The sequence below is a fragment of the Ruditapes philippinarum genome, unplaced genomic scaffold, assembly GCF_026571515.1.
Source record: "Ruditapes philippinarum isolate M1 unplaced genomic scaffold, ASM2657151v2 ctg206_1_1_1_1, whole genome shotgun sequence".
Classification (NCBI taxonomy): domain Eukaryota; kingdom Metazoa; phylum Mollusca; class Bivalvia; order Venerida; family Veneridae; genus Ruditapes; species Ruditapes philippinarum.
Window position 1 is genome coordinate 109,067 of NW_026860974.1, and position 18,310 is coordinate 127,376.

Sequence of the window (18,310 nt, forward strand, 5' to 3'; positions counted from 1 at the left end):
AAATTCAACATAGTAATTGGCAGTGTAACTTAAAACTTAAATTACTTCTTATCAATTTGATATCAATTGGAAAGAGAAACGTAATAAAAGGTGGCATCTTTTCTATCACCCTAAATGTTTTTATACTTGTTTTGAATATTTGTCAGTCTATGAACAAACTCAGGTTTGCTCAGTTTTACACAATCGCGATTTGAATAGTTACCGATCTTCTTCTCTCTTCTCGGATACACGCAAGCATCTGGTCTGTGGTATTGGTCATCTGATTGGTATGTGGCATCTTCTTGTGGTTTATTGTCTTCGCCGGGTTTTGTTTTGTCATCTTCTTGTGGTCTGGTAATGGTATTGGCATCTTCGTCATCGCCTATTAGTATTTTATCGTATGTGACTACTGAAAGGTTATCGTAAACAGTAGCCATGCAGACTGTCCAATCGAAGATTGCATCTTTTGGTCTGCTGTTTGTGTCGGTGATGTCTTCAGTTGGTATGTAATTGGCATTGAAGGGTCCTCGTTTGGCTTTCTTTGGCATCAGATCTGGGTAAGGCGTTAAGTTGTAACCCAGAACAGGAGTGTAGTCTTCTACTGTCACGGACTTTATAGAAGCTGATGCCATTTGTAGGTCGTTATCTGGTTTATCATCGGCCATTTTCTTCGAGTTTTTAGTTACTGTGCGGACTGACTCTTGGCCTGCAGAATCAGTCCCTTGAAGTTTAAATGATTGAGTGGTAGAGTTTCTTCTACAGGTTGTAGCTCGGTTTGACTTCTTGAAGTGAGGCAGCAGTCTTCTTGGAAGTTTAATGTGGAATTTGTATTTTGTTGAAAATCTTTATTTCTGGTAATGTCTTTATCTTGGTAGTTATCATCACCCCATGTATATCCATCTTTTATCAGTGATTGTATAAAGTCACTTGCAAATTGATGAAATTGTTCTTCAGTTATGAATTGATTTGAATTGTAGTGCCCCAATTGATGGTGGTATATATCTTCAGAATCTTTTCTGTTATCTGTAACAGTTAGGACTGTGTTTCTAGGGTAACATGGTGTACTTGTGCGTAACGATCTTGGTTTGCTGTAGGAAGGTTCAGTGTGGTAGGTTGACTGTCTAGGCTGGTATACTTCAGGGCTTATGTAGCCATTCTCAGATTCTTCTCGATACTTTTGACGTCTTCTGAGGTATACTTCTTGTTGCTGGTACTGGTGATGTCTAATTGGCATATGACATGGAGCCAATCTGTTTATTGTGGATGTGTTGACTGGTGAAGAATAGTGTGGTTGGTCATTTTCTCTGGTTCTGCTATGTGATTGGAATTCTTGTAGTCGTTTTTCTAACAATTTGACTTGTTCTCGAAGATACAGGATTTCGTCGTAAAGTGAAGAAGATGGAGGCAGCTGTTGTCTGGAGGATGTTCTTGAATAATAGTTGTCGTAATAGTTGTTCTCTCTCTGATACGGAGTTGTGTATCGTAGTGGAGGATAATAATCGTAGAAGTAGACATCTTCTTCTGACGTGTTGATGCCAACATTGGTTTGTAGTGTTCTGGATAGCGGTACCATCTCCGTGTAATGTTTGCGTGTTTAGCTGCTGGCCATGTCTAAGGCTGAATCTTTTATTACCATTAGAGGAGGTTTGACAATATGAAGGAGTCTTCTTTCTTATTATTTCGGAGCCAATGTACAGACAAATTTTGGTAATATATTATTTCGGAGCCAATAGGCGGGCAAATTTTGATAATCTTTATTTCGGAGCCTATATACGGACAAACTTTAAAATTAATAATGGTTTGCCAAGTGAAGTGCCTTTTAAAATGAAATTTTAGAATTTATATTATAAAGATAGACCGAAAGCTTTCTGATTATACACACTATATTGCCTAAAATGTGTGTTTGCGAAATAGGCACTGTCGGACGCTGAAAATAAAGTTGTAATTAGTTGGAAATGACTATGTACTTCATAAATCAATAACTTTGGTTGCTATTGATCTCTGTACTTGTGATTTATGTTTCTGGGTAAGGGACTCTTTGGGAATTGGCCTTTATATTGAATTAAAGAGGTAAAATAGGCCTGGCTGGAAGATAGACAAGAATTTTACAACTCTAGGATCATATAAGACACGCTTGTGCTTCCAGCTGCCAGAACAGTATAGCCAGAAATATATAATCACCTATTATTGTATTACTAATAGAACGATTACCCCATATAACATCCAGCTTGCCGGACTGCCGCAAACGTATAGCCGGAAGGATGTCAATGTATTCACCGTCCTACCTTATATGAAATTAACTGAAACTAAGTTAGCTGTTCAGGCTTGTGACAAGCTTCAACCTTCAGGCCGCCCCTATCAGTTGAAATAGAACAGATCACCCAGTAACAGTTGAAAGAAGAAAAGATAGGTCAAGAGTTTTTACTGATAATTGACTTCACTTTATTGCTATTAATTGACTTTGTATTCAAAAATTTACTTTGACAAAAATCTTTATTTTTAAAAATACAAAAATTTACTTATTAAAAATACTGTACACCTGAGTTGAGAAAATTTTCTTATTTTCAAAACTATCAATACAAAAATTTACTTATAGAAAAATATAAAAAATAATGTACTCCTGAGTTGAGAAAATTTACTTATTTTCAAAACTATCCCACTTCTGACACCATTGTTGTGGTGATTAAAAAATATTGTTAATAAGTGGTTTCTAAAAATAGAAGCAGGCCTCTATCCCACTTGGCACCATTGTTGTGGTGTTGAAAATTAAAAGCCTTATGTTTTCTATAAATAGAATTTAGTTACTTATTACCTAATGTTCTTAGTTTGCTCAGGAGTACTCTTTAATAGGGAAAAATCTAATCGTCAGGATGACACCACCCTTTGAATGCAAAGGGAAATAAAACACAAATGTTGAATAAATTTAAATCAACCAAATTTTTAATGAACTAAGTTTTTATTTACACTAAACTAAAAGTTACTTAAAACTAAACAAGTTGACAAAATGTACTTTAATAGAAAATATGATACTCAAAATAAACTAGTGAATAAAAGATTTAAAACACTTGAAAGTTGTTTAAACTGTAATTACTAAAATATGAAAAATAACCTTAATGATTCTGTGCTGTTTAACTTATAAATCTAAATAGTAGCAAGCCCTGTTTTAATCAATATCAACAAAAAATAAAGATCTAATAATTCAAAATGGCTGCCACTTAAAACAAAGAAAAGATATTAATTAATCTTAATTTATTCTGTAAAAATATAATTACTTAAATTACTTACAACTTTATCAAAAATATTTCAGTGAATTTAGATAATCTCTAAGGTTTACTTATGTGCCAAAGTGCCTAAAATAAATTAAATAATTAATTAATTAACCTTAGAGAGCTTTTAGAGATCTTACTTTTCCAAAAATTAGCAGCAGAATGACAACATTGCTTGAGATGCTTGTATAAATGGACTTCTGAATCCTAGAGGGAGCTAGCATCTACCTACAGGTGGCACTGTATGTAACAACTTATCTGATTCGTCAAATTACAGCCAACCAGAATTTACTTAACAAATGCTCTAGGCTTATCAGTTCTTTACATAACTAGTCTAAAAATAGATTATGATTCATGGAAAAGTTTAACATGAAACAATATTGACATTTTCTATAAAAGATGATAATAATGACTAAGTAATACAAAGTAATCAAAATACTAATAAGAAACTAAACATATTTACAAACATATATAATGCTAAATCAGTAACTTGTATCTCACTTTAAAGTTTAAGGATAATATAAGTAAAAGTAGAACCATTCTCTATATGTTGTATATAAAGAGTCTTAGGCCATGCTAAGTTACTGTTAATGAGTGTATCAATAAGTTCTACAAACTATAATCAACATTAAACTAATGAATGATAAGAATGAAATGTCTGTAAAACAATACAATATTCAATATGATTAAACTTTAAAATAAACTTAAATCTCAGTTAAAGTTTAAACCCTTAATATTTCTTGAAAAATATGTATGAAGATTATATATGATTAACGTCTTTAGTAATATTATACAATATTATGTAATGATTATGTAAGCTGTTGTAAGTGGAATCCAACTTTACAACAATATACATGTTGCATAATTGGAGTTTGACATCCTGAAGTGACCTTGATCGCCATGGTCAAATTACTGAAATTAAGATTAATATTGAAATTTAAAACATGCACTGAGCATATAAAGTGAAAAAATGAAGACCAAACACCATAATGGAAAGGAATTAATATACATGTTATGCTTGTTTTCCAATCCATATATATTGTGATGTAAAATTATACATGCTTGTAAATTTGCTTGAACTATAAATTACTGAAATTTTGTTTAAATGGCATATGTTTGTTATTTAATGAAGAGACTAAATGATTCAATATCAATATGTCTGTGTGATGTTAAAGCTGAAAATTTTAACATGTAACCTAGATGAAGTCATCAAAATGAAGTTTTCATGTAGAAGAAGAGTCCTAAAGGAAGGTGATGTCATGGCTAAAGGTTAAAGTTGTCAACATTCAGACAGCCTGGACAAAAACATTATGCCCATTTATCTACTGATCAGTATAAAAGTTTCTTTAGGGTTTTTCCTGTGTAAATCTATTGTTGAAGGCCAGTTCATTGAAGCAATTTGTCATAAAATAATTTTCTAAAATTTAAATAAGTTCTAATTATGGCAGTGCATTCATTTGTATTATGGTAACAAGTCATAGTATAATTATGTATGAGTGTAGTTTACATGGTCTTTTTCTAATAATATCTTCAAGAGTCATAAATTATGAATGAGTAAGCTTTTATAATACAACATTAGTTTATAATTCCACCTAATGACTTGGAAAGGAAATTAATCCCACAATCCTATTAACTCAATTAGAAAAAACTAAACAAGCACCTGTTCTTTAATTTGTTTACTTTGCAGTGTTATTAAAGTTAAACATGTTTTCCTTTTGCTAAGTTTAAGTGATTAATGCATTGTAGTTTTGTGAAAAGAAGTTTTTTTATGTTGTAACATAATAGATGGTCTGCTCTAGTTTCCCGCCTTTAACTTTCAATGCTTCGTCTGCCGTCTTTATGTATGGGTAAGAGTTCGTATTAGACGACCGTAGGGAGTCTTATCGGACTCTTACCCATATAACTGCAAATCGGCTCTTACAACTCGATATCAGATAAAAATATAGAAAGTGTCACCTCTTTAATCAAGCATAACATTATTTTTCCCCAGCAGTCACGTACAAACAAGGATGGGGTCCAATTACTTAATCTGGCATGTAAAACAATGAGTTTTCAACAATACCTAGTATTTTTGATGCAATTCATTCCTGTCATATGAAACAAAATAATGTTTTGCTTACTTTTTCTAGAAAATATAAAACAGTCAGCAATTAATAATTGACATTTTTCATAGAGTTTAAAGGATATCAAAAAGTTACTGTGTTCACATTTGTCTCTGCGAGCTGAGCTCCACGTGCATTATCTATGTAATAAATTTGAATGTATCCTCACATTGCTACAGTGTTATCAGCCTTTTTAGAAACACCTGACCTGGCTAATTAGAATATGCCAATCACAATTTTCAATATCAGCACTGGTTTCTTCATGAAATAGCGGCTACACTAATTACTGCCGAGTAAGAGCCGATTTGCAGTTATAATTTAGTTGACAAACGCGTTCACTGACCCATAGGCTAAATATATACTGCATAAATAGCTAGTACAAAAAGTCGTATTAAGATTTTAAATACAATAAAAATACCGACCAATTAAATCGCAGAATAGCACCAGCCCACCAATATTAGCCAATCGTATGGCTTCTTCATGCAGGTATGTTTACACTAGTAGTGGTTTTATTTACTATCTGTAACTGAAAGCGGTTTGTGGCTTTAACAGGCACATGGCCTGATCTGAAAAGTTCTTTTAGTGATATTGACTCATTTCCATAGAAGGAATTGATTTGTTGTATAAGTCAGCATGACAATATAGTTATATTTAGAATATCGGAAGTTGGTGTAATAATCTTAAAATTGTGCAAAAGTATATATGAAGTCACAAGTGTTTTATTATTATTATGGTGTTTTAATTTAAATCTTTGTTGAGGATTTTGTTGTGTAATACTAACTTGTCTGAGTTATATAGTAACGAAAGTGTAGGAAATATACTGATATTTTTATATGTGACATTTAATAGATTCAATTTTAACATACATAAAAATATTGTAAATTGGTTTTATATTTATTATAAAAAGGTAACAATTTATTTGTATTTTCTTTAGATTAATTATTAATTGTTGTTATGAACAGTGTATATAGTAGGTAGTATTATTGTAGAATGTAAGGTTGTAAGTAAGATATGAAGTCTTCTAGATCAATGTAGGTATCCCTAAGGCAAACTATTTTATATGATTGTAGACTATAAGAGAGTTGCAGATTTTATGATACTGTCAGATCTCATTAATTAAAGGTCTCAGATGCTATCTAGGGTTGGTTGGACTATATTTACAACATATATGACCTTCAGTTTGACTGGTAATTAATATGTTTCTATTGGACATATGGGTCGCCCTTTGTCTACTCATTGTTAAATTTTTACCGTACTTCATCTATGAAACATTTAATTTTTAACTGGCCAGCTGATAGAGATTTGTGATTTAACTAAAAGAATTCTGATATTTTTTACTGTGGTTCAGAAGTAAGCATTCTTCTTGTTACACCTGTTCTGCTTTTCTCTGTCTGTTAAAAAAAGAAGGGACATCATTTTAACCTAACTTAGTGATAATAATGTTAATGTGCTTCAGCCTTAGACTGCGGATGGGAACTGAATCTGCCCAAGGGAGACTTTATATAGTCTATTAAGATTATTTTACACATTTTAAAATCTATTCTGTTTTTGCAAATAAAATTGTGGCACTCTTTTTAGAATAGGGACGGTACTTTAGATTTTCATTGTATATAACACTGTTGACAGTTGGCCAGGTTTGTCATTAGTGTGATGAACAGCTCATTTCCGACAATTATGGCTTCTTGCTTGTGTCCTGTCAAAATTGTGTTTAAAACAAATAGGGCCATAATTCATATTCCGTTTGTAAAGTTAACATACATGGTGTAAACTGTCAGTGTGCCAGTTACGTATTTTCATGCGGAGTGTACAGGATATTTAAATTTTCAAACTGATTGTGCGTTAATCATAATTGCCTTTTTAGGATTGAAAGATTTAAAATGCTGGTATATTTGTTAACTTGAAATTGTTGCTATTTACATGTCATAGAATTTAAAAAAATAAAAATAATTGTTTGTGAATAAAATCGTAACACCCCTCTTGCTGAGTTGGGTTGTGTACATGTGCGCCAGTATTGTTTCACGTTATATAGATAAGTAGTTAAGAATGTTAGGCCATGATTATACAAGTCCAGTAATAATGTTAGTTGTCAGTAGATAATAGCTGGAATTATCATATTCTATCCTTGCTACCAGTTATACAGTGTGTATACGAGATAGAACAGCTGACTGGTTCACTATTATCATAATCTGCATATTCTCATTGTGTCTGTGTCAATCAGTTTGTATGCTCTAATTTCGGACCATCTTTGTTTGCTACCTATTTTAGGTTTGTGAGCTAAATTTTGTATATTTGCATACTTGGAGTTACTTGGATTATTATAAGAGTCGGTTACTATCTTGTTATAAACATGAGTTATTTTCATAGTGATATAAGATATTATACGTATGAATGTATGAGTTGAAGGGAATAAAAATATATACTGGATGATCATAACATGGATGTAGTCTGATGATTCTGGTCAAGGGTTTGTAGTTTAGTTGTAAATTAAGGTTTTTGTTACAATATTCAGGTGACATTGTATATTGTTACAATGCATTTATTTATTCTAGTGGTGAAAAATTGAAATTATGATTAGCTAAATTTTTTAAGAGATGAAGCACATTTGGCTTTGTTGCTCTTACTTGTTGATCTTTACTCAAAGCTTGATGTAACATTGGTATGTTAAGGCAGTTGGTCAATGTGTTGATTTCTTGGAAAACCCATGCAATTACCAGCACACCTCGGAGGCTCTGCTCATGACTGTATTATTATTTGGTAGATGTTTTGAGATGGATACTTTAGTGCTGGTATCAAGGTCTTAACTGATACACTTAGTTTATTTTAATAAAGGTGTTGTGACTAGGTTTCAAATAGTAGTTACAAGACAATATGAGATTATTTAAAATGTTCCCTGTTCAGTATGACCTATTGCCTGAAATACTTCACTAATCGTGCTCTTGTTAAAATCCACTTAACCTCTTATATTCTGATTAATGTAGATCATAGCTAGTTATTTATCAGAAAGGCAGACAGACAGAAAGACATACATACAGATAGATTTCAGTTATTTAGGACATAATGATTATCATATTTATAGGCCTATAGAAAGTTACATAGTCATTTAACATAGTTAATTAACATAGATATTGACAGGTTCAAGGTTGTCAATCATATTGTAATAGATAAAATATTAAAGTATCATTGATAAAAGAACAATCATGTGATCTCGGGACCAATTGAGCTAGTTTTGTCACATGTCACATTGTTTCTTTCTGTCCATGATATTTTCCATGAGCATAGAGGTTATTTCTCATAGTTGTGTAATACCGTAGTGGTCAAGGTTATATTTAATGAAATTGTTTTTATATATTAGAAAAAAAAGGAGCGGTATATAGATATATCATGTACATCATGAACTTAGATTGAGTTTTAGTATGTATTTTTATATATATACAGGTGCTAAATAGTTGACTGTGATACTTACCATTCAAGACTTACATAAAACTCACGATCTACAAACTGAGTGTCAATCATTTATTATCAGACTGTTTCAAAGTTTTAAATTCTGTCTCAAGTCCATTTTGTGACTTTGATCATCAATTATATTTTTCGTGTGGAAGTGATCTTGTTTGAAACCACTTAGAGACAGGTGCTAACAATTGTTATTTTGTTATAAGAGATTTCAACAGAACTGAAAAAAAAACCACCTTGAAATCATCCACATATTTTTAAATGAGAGAATTGATGCAAAGCATATACTTACCAGGATATATGGAGAGAAAAAACTCACTACAGAATCAAACAATGTAAAGCATATAATGCCAGACTGTTTTATTGAAACAAATAAGCATATTGTTTTGAAAAAAAGTTATAAAAACGATAATTGGCAATCAATTAATTAATTGAACCAGTAATTGGCAAAAAGAGGAAAAACAGGATAAAAAACATTGAGAAACCCCCGGACACTGGTTATATACTGAAACAAAAGGATAATAGGTGCTCTTTAAAATTGGCAAAGGTTGCCTTAAAACATTGTTGACACTGTGGAAAGCTATGTGACTGAGATAAAGGAAAAGAAATATTATTTATCTCGTCTTTGTGCGTTTTTAACATTCTTGTATGAAGATGACGACTGGGATGCTATTTGTGTTCAATTTTTGGTAAGTTATTCTTATATTGCTGATTTAAAAAAAAATAAAATTAATGATTATGATTTTATTATTTTTTTTTGGTTTTGAAATATTGAAATTATAGTGTATTGATGTAAAATATGAAATTGCATGATAAACATCTTCAAAATTGACCAGAGAATGTTTAGAATTAAGTCAGAATTCATTAATTATCGAAACATGCTTGGTATATTTTACAGAATGATGTACTTCTTGTATGTAGATAAGATAAATGATCAGAAAAAATTCATAAAATGGATCAAAGAGAGAACTCATTAAATGCTTCATTTTGAAATTGAAATAGATTTGACTTGACTGTCTTGGAGGTCGTAATTGACACTGGTACTGAACCAAATGAAACAAGTCTTGAAAATATTTCCTTATCTTAGGGTATGATCACTTTCAGTATTAGATAGCTCAAAAACTGTCATGTGAGACTTAAAAAAAATAGTCCAGTGTCAAGTTGAATCATAATTTTATTTGCTGCAATATGTTTATTTAACATCCTCCGAGCACTGATAGTGATTACAAATGGCTATTTCCTGAAACCATAACAATCATTACAGCACTCCTGCTCCTATCAGCTTCACCATATTGCACCTTTTATTTTCCCCATTTCATTTGATAATAATTTTTACAATTTAACCCCCTTTGTTGAAGGTGAAACTTGCCTCAAACATTTTCTGCCTGTGTACCATGATTTCATTTCCTTGTTACAGACTTATTTCCTTGTTTAAGTTACCTTATCTCTAACTTAATAATAGACAAACTTTTATATTGAACACATGCTCGTTTCCCTTTTGTATGAGATTATATGGTCCTGTTAAAATGTGATAAATTCCTGTTTAATTTTACAAGTTTGGGGACATTATTTGACTATTTAACAATAGGTTTATTGTCTCTCTTATACAGAATGAGGCAAGGTTTGTCAATTAATTACCACTATATAAAATAAAGATGAAAGGTGAATTAAGTGTAGTTTTGATTAGCGTGTACATGTAACGAAAGTTAATTATAAAGACAGGAATGAGACAAAGAATTAGGGACAGAATGAATAAGAGTGTCATTCATTATTGTAACAGTATATTATAAGGTTGTTTATAATATTTTCATGATGAAAGTTTTGTAGCTCAAGACTTGAAAACAAATTTAATAACTGAAATGACTAATTGTTTAATTAAATGTATTTTTGTTGTACATTTTAATGAACATGTTTCTTTGTTGATAATTATTAAACCAATGGTTAACATTGATTGACGTATGACTAATAGAGGATATCCTATTATCAATAAACCACAATAGGTCCGGTTAACAAAATGATGCACTGTTTTGAAAAATTAAGGAAAAAAATCGTTGATCCATTCATAATTCATTGTTTTATTCTTTAAAATCCCAATTGCATGTTTTATATCTATGCCTCCCCACTTTTTGAGGGGATTGGGATTGTGAGGGGAGCATATAGAATTGACCTTGTCCATCCATTTTCTTCTCCATCAATAGACAGACAAGACGGAGACATCAGTGTCCTATGGACTTACTTATATTTTCTGTCCCATATTAAACAGTACAATGACAAAATATGATAACGCTAATCCTACTGGACTAAATTTAGTGAAAGTGCACACCTTAAAAATTGTTTAAAAGTAAAATTTTGAAATTTCACTGTTGAATTTAACCTGTTTTGTGTTCTTATATATATTTTTTGTACATGAATGCAATCTGTAAATCAAGTTTGAAAAGGTGCTCATTACAAAAATCAAAAGTTATAAAATATTTATATGCCTTTAAATGTCATTGAAATTTAAGAACTTAAGGATTTATCTTTGTAATCTATAGCTACTTAATACTGAACCAGTCCTTTACCCTTTTCTAAACATCTTATAATGTAAGATGTTTAGAAATGATAAAAAAGGGGCTGAATTAGGGAACAATTAGATCGGATTTACATCCTTAAGCATCCACTGATTTTGTGTAATCGGATTTGCAAACAGAGCAGACCATGATTGGATTGCACTAATGTTGCCTGGCACTAATGTTGCTTGGGTATAATTATATACTCAGTTGCCAGGCTTGCAAGGCTGAGCAATTTAGGAAAAGTTTACTTTCAATATGGTTCTAATCTATCATTTTTACTCTGTATGAAGGATTCTTTTCAAAGCCCTGTATTTTCAATTGTATAATAATAAGTTGCTCATCAAAATATCTGATTATTTCTGTAACAAATTAAATTTTGATTTTTAGATGATGTGAACTTTATAAGTATTATCTAATAAATGTTTAAAAGATGGGTGTCAGACAGTTTAGATATAGCTAATGATGGAGAAACAGCATTATGCAGCTTACCACAGACTTTGTACAGCTGTAATAAGTCAGGAACACTATGTTTACATGATGATTTCCTGCTGAATTGTTGAAGGTGCAATTCTTAATATGCAAGTTTAAAATTGTACAAAAATGCAATTGAAATGTTATGATATATTGTTAAGAGTAAAATAAGATTTCTGTAACATTGACAATTAATTATGATGTTATGCAAGACTAAGTTTTATAGGTTCACAATGACTTATTTGATTCTGACAGCTTGGGTCACAAGAGACAAGGACTCAGTTTTATAAAGTCTGTTCACAATGGACAACGACTCTGTTCTATTGAGTCTGTTCACAAGAGACAAGGACTCAGTTCTATTGAGTCTGTTCACAAGAGACAATGACTCAGTTCTATAGAGTCTGTTCACAAGAGACAAAGACTCAGTTCTATAGAGTCTGTTCACAAGAGACAAGGACTCAGTTCTATAGAGTCTGTTCACAAGAGACAAAGACTCAGTTCTATAGAGTCTGTTCACAAGAGTCAGTGACTCAGTTCTATTGAGTTTGTTCACAAGAGACCGTGACTCTGTTCTACAGTTTGTTCACAAGAGACAATGACTCATAATAGAGTCTGTTCACAAGAGACAGTGACTCATTATAGAGTCTGTTTACAAGAGGCAATGATTCAGCTCTATTGAGCCTGTTCATAAGAGGCAATGACTTATTTCTATAGAGTCTGTTCACAAGAGATAACAACTCAATTATGTTGAGTCTGTTCACAAGAGACAAAGACTCAGTTCTATTGAGTCTGTTCACAAGATACAAAGACTCAGTATTATTGAGTCTGTCCACAACCAGACAGTGACTTATTTCTGTTGAGTTTGAATAACATTCAATTAAATTTTGTAAAATAAAAAATAAGGAGCAAAATCCCAAGTACAGACATGATACATACAAGCAAAGAAGACAATTTTATCAATGTATGATAGTATTAGGAAACATTGCTTGAGAAGATAACATTAGGTGAAGTTTTTGAAGGAAGAAATTACTTTTATAGTTATTTCTTGTTACTCAATTATTTTTAGATAAGTGCGTGTCTGTTGAATTGCATGCCTGTAGGTGATATTACTCTGGCCTTATTCAATAATAGACATATCTGTTCATCATGGTTAAGGAGATATCCCTCTGCACACTGCAGTGTATATGGAATGGTCCATTTGTTACTTATATTTAAAACTTTATGAATGCTAAGAGATCTGATGTAATTGCTTAAATTTCCTATTCCATTAGTATAGAGCAATACAAAATCTGCAATTCAAGTTCCTAATGCAGTCTAGTCAGTCTTGATTCATTATGCTTGCATCCTTGAATTTTAAGCATTTCAATGTTGTTATCCCTTAAACAAATCATACATTTCCAAATTTAAATAAAGAAAGTCTGTTTAACAAATTGATATTTTAAAGGAGACGAGATTTTGATATAGAAAAACTCAGCATATGCCTATAACAGTGTCAGTGTCACTTAAAACCCGACAAAAAATAACAGGGTACTAAAATTAAATATATCTTGTACATGTATATGCAATAGAGTACAGGTATGGTCACATAATATTATGTGCAGACTTGCACGACTTACAATACTGGTCTGCATAGATAAGCTATTATCATACACTAAGCTGTTGATAATTATCTTAGACACCATTGTTTCATCCTACATATTGATCTCACTTACTCTGCTTGCCAATAAATGTGTACTAAGTAATTCTTCTGTCTACTATAATGTACCTTCTCAAAGGTCAGCTTACATCGTTACTAATCAATGGTAACTGCAAATAATTAGACGAACTATTGGAAATCCAAGTCTCTGAACTCTGAAATAATCCTTCTAGTTCATGGTAACCCTTGCCACAGGTTGGACATGTCCAGTTTTCAATCTGGACAAAAAAAAACATTCATCATTTATAGGGAAAATTCTCAAAATATATGTATTGACTGAGTAGAGAACAGTGCAGACCATGATCAATTGGTACTGACGTGCTTGCTGATGTGGTCTGCACTGATGGGTCACTTTGGTAGAATCAGTTGCCACTTATAAACAGATTTAGAGGAATTACTCTCAGATTTCTAAATATTTAGAATGGGACTTATATCTTGACATAATATAAACTGCAGGGAATGCTTCAGAGTGTTAAAGTGTTTCCAGGGCCTAATGACAGAAATTTTGCCATGTTTAAATACTCCTCTCCTTTAAAGTGTGACCCTTGCCATCAATTTCTTCTTTTTCGCCTTTACTTTTTTTCTCTACATTTCCTACTAAATTGATTACTTCAGTTACCTCCCTTGAAAATCAATTATTTCATGAATTTTTTTTAATAACTTTACGATATGAATTCTTAATGTTCTAGAAATTAAATACCGGTATATCATTTAGTTGATAATATGTTTGTAATAAGATTAGAAAACTTAACAAACCAGTCAAAGATTACTGGGTAAAGTAACAATGATGAAGGATTAAGTAGGACTGTATGATAACACCAATTAAAGCCAATCTGTCACCATAATCTCTTACCAGGTTTATCATACATGGACACCAGAACAGATGTTATAGAAAATTGTTTTCCATTTAGCATTTGATATTTTTCTCAGTGCCAAAAGTTACTGTTTGCATTATATAGATAGGGGGCGTAATAGATAAAAATGTTAAGTTAAGGTCTTTATAGATCATGATTATGTCATAATGACATTGAAGACATCTCAGGTGACATGTGGTATCTTTTCCTGTTTTATATGAATATATAGTTGCAAATCTTTAATGATTAAACTGCTGCCTAACTTAGTGTTTCATCAAGTAAGACATCAAGGTCAAGGTGGGATGTAGGTAACTAGAGAAACCATTCAATATTTTTTGCCAGTTTGTGAATTTAAAACTCATAAATTATGAAAAAATGTTTAAAACTATATATATTGTGCCTGTAGTTTACAAAATTATTGTTTGAATAATGAATGAGAATAATTCCAAAACAATTGTATGAAAGAAATGTAAATTGATTATTTCCCTATGTGCAAATGGTGCATGAACAAAATCATTGCTAAATGGTGAAAACTTAAATTACAATGTTGCAGCATAATATATTGTTTCCCAACAATTGATATTGTTTGCGTACTGATAATACTATTAACAATAGGATATGGAAACAACTTGATTTTAGCTCGACTATTCGATAAGAATAAGTAGAGCTATTGCAGTCACCCGAGCGTCGGCGTCAGCGTCGGCGTAACCACTTATGTTAAAGTTTTTGTAATAGTTCAAATATTTTCAAAGTCCATTGACATATGGCTTTGAAACTTTGCACACTTGTTCACCATCATGACCCCAACCTGTAGACAGGAGGAGGTAACTCTATCAAGCATTTTGACAGAATTATGCCCCTTTTTCGACTTAGAATTTACGTTAAAGTTTTTGTAATAGTTCAAATATTTTCAAAGTCCATAGACATATGGCTTTGAAACTTACCACACTTGTTAACCATCATGACCCCAACCTGTAGACAGGAGGAGGTAACTCTATCAAGCATTTTGACAGAATTATGCCCCTTTTTCGACTAAGAATTTACGTTAAAGTTTTTGTAATAGTTCAAATATTTTCAAAGTCCATAGACATATGGCTTTGAAACTTACCACACTTGTTTATCATCATGACCCCAACCTGTAGACAGGAGGAGGTAACTCTATCAAGCATTTTGACAGAATTATGCCCCTTTTTCGACTTAGAATTTACGTTAAAGTTTTTGTAATAGTTCAAATATTTTCAAAGTCCATTGACATATGGCTTTGAAACTTTGCACACTTGTTCAACATCATGACCCCAACCTGTAAATAGGAGGAGGTAACTCTATCAAGCATTTTGACAGAATTATGCCCCTTTTTCGACTTAGAATTTACGTTAAAGTTTTTTTAATAGTTCAAATATTTTCAAAGTCCATTGACATATGGCTTTGAAACTTTGCACACTTGTTCACCATCATGACCCCAACCTGTAAACAGGAGGAGGTAACTGTATCAAGCATTTTTTTTACTATCAAGCACTAAGAATAGTCGAGCGTTGCTGTCCTACCGACAGCTCTTGTACCATTTATAAATGATATAAAATAATTTCTAAAGATATAGTTTTGTAATTCCTTTAATAAAACGACATCCTGATGTAACTTTTTTTAGCTTGACTTATTCAAAAGAAAGGGAGAGCTAATGTACTCGCCTAGAGGTCAGTGTCAGAGGCGGTGACAACACTGCTGTCAAACTTTTTGCAAGTTTGTATCTTAAAAACTACTGAAGACAAATGGGTTGAAACTTATGTTAGAGCATAATAGATGATCACTGCCCAAGACCCAGATAAAATAACATTGATTTTGACAAAATTATGGCTCTTTTGAACTTTCAACATAATCCAAACACTGAGTTTAGTTGAGCATACTGTCTTACTGACAGCTCTTGTTTGGCTGTGCATTCAGTACACATTAATGTTCAGCGCAATGCCTTTCTTGTCTATAAAATGTAGAAACCGAGGACACTGACACCAACATGTACAATTTTGTAAATAAAGGAAGTTAAGATTATGTATTCAATGCAGGATTTGATTTGTGGCAACATAATCTCTTTAGCTTCAGTACTTCTTTATTTGTAAATCTGACTCTTAAATAAATGCTTAAAGTCTGGGTTTACTAAATAGGAACCCCGGAAAGGCGGACATGATCATATTTCTTAATTTTTTGGGGGGCAAAAACTTGATTTCCTGCTGCTTATTGAGTTTTAATCTGATTGAAATCTAGAGTCCCAAATGACTGCAGATGAATATATTCTTTAATATGACTGTAAACTTCCGTAAATTTCTATTGATTGTAATTCAAATAGCATCAATGATCTTCTCTAGAATGGAAAACTTATGCTCGGATAATATATTTCTTAAGATGATACTTAATTGCTGCAGAATATAAAATTGCATTTTAATGTAAAGTTAAAGCAATGGCGTAAACAGTTTAACTCCATAATTATATTCTTCGTCCTAAATGAAGCTGTCTTCAGTGAATTATGAGTTCTGCCTATCTCGCTCGATAGCGAGGTCAGCAGTTTTGTTATCAAGGGGTTACTAATTTGATCCTCGACAAGGCCAAATTTCTGCTTGATAGTACCGGTATATAGGGTTTAAAAAAAAATAAAGAAAATTTTAAACATTTAAGTATTTGTACAACTTGACAGAGATGACACTAGATTTCATGTAACTTTTTATTAATTAAAATATGTGACAATCAAAACATTTGTACAAGCTGATTGCTTCATCTTATCAAATTTTTTGTTTGAAATTTTTGTCAAATTTTGTCAGATGTAAATTACTTTGATTAATTTTGGCAGGTTCAATATCATGCTTGGAGAGAGTTTGTAGTGAAAGATTAATTTTGGCTGTATTTTTTATCCTGATTTTGATGGATTTTTTTTTTTAATAACTTCCATGTTTTGATTTGGATAAAATGTTCTAGTTCATTGCCAATAATTTATTAGTATACATATATTTAGTTACAATATTTTGGTGAATCTTAGATGTTTTTTGTTAACTAATTTAGATGGTGATGTTCTATATGACTTGATTTATTGGTCTTTGTCCAAATTTATCCCAATTTAGTTTCGTATTTTCTTTGTTTGGGTGCTTTAAATAAATATCATTTAGACTTCAATCTAGTAAGAAAATCAGCTGATTTTCAATTGAAAAAAGTTGTCTGATTGCCAACTTTGTGTAGTTAAAATCCTTCAATGTTTTTCTTTGTATGTAAATATTTTAATGAAATGACACTACAACACAAAGGGTGTCTGTGTGTCCAAATTCAGAAGAAAACAGCTTTTAACAAAAATATTTATCTGGGGCAAAACATAGCTTTAAAGTACTTATATTGAATAAGAAGTATTTATTTACTTGGCCCAGTCAACTGAAAGGTCAGAGTACAGAATTGACAGGTCATTGTTAGTGGACTGCTGGTGGTACGATATATTTTACTATTGATAGTCGATTGCTTAGATTGCTTCTGACTAAGGCAGCCTGCACATCCATGCAGTCTGACCTAGCCCGTTGATAACACTGATGTACCTGTCATATTACCAGCCACCCAGATAGGGGGATTTCACTTCCAAAAAATAGGGGATTTTGTCCAAAAATAAATGGGGGATTTTAAATGAGCAGCATAAACTATTTGAGTCTTTAAAAAAGGCAATTTTGCTTTTCATTATCAAAATGAGAATTTCTACAATATTCTTATTGTTCCAATGGTTCAACCTGTAAGACATTACAAATGAAACGTATATACTATATGTTGCAAATTGTCATAAACCGGCATATTAAGTCCTTCAAAATTGTTACCTTTTATTGCCGTCAGTCTTTAACTCGTCGAGTTATCTGAAAATTGTTAAAATATCAAATCAATCAGTTATTAAACAAGAAAATAAAACAGTTTTCTTGACCATCAT

General features: G+C 31.8%; 1 protein-coding gene across 3 annotated transcripts in view; it reads left to right on the forward strand.

Moving 5' to 3' along the window:
* Positions 1–18,310, forward strand: part of LOC132714085 (MOB kinase activator 2-like) — a 55,809-nt gene that overhangs the window by 22,516 nt on the left and 14,983 nt on the right. Inside the window, exons 1-2 of one of the 3 annotated variants that reach the window (XM_060696830.1) lie at positions 6,071–6,254; positions 8,783–9,486. The exons of the other annotated variants lie outside the window; for them this stretch is intronic. Of the exons in view, the coding sequence (XP_060552813.1) occupies positions 9,446–9,486 (41 nt within the window). The 5' untranslated portion in view covers positions 6,071–6,254; positions 8,783–9,445. Of the gene's footprint in view, positions 1–6,070; positions 6,255–8,782; positions 9,487–18,310 lie in introns of those variants that run through there. 3 annotated transcript variants of the gene reach the window in all.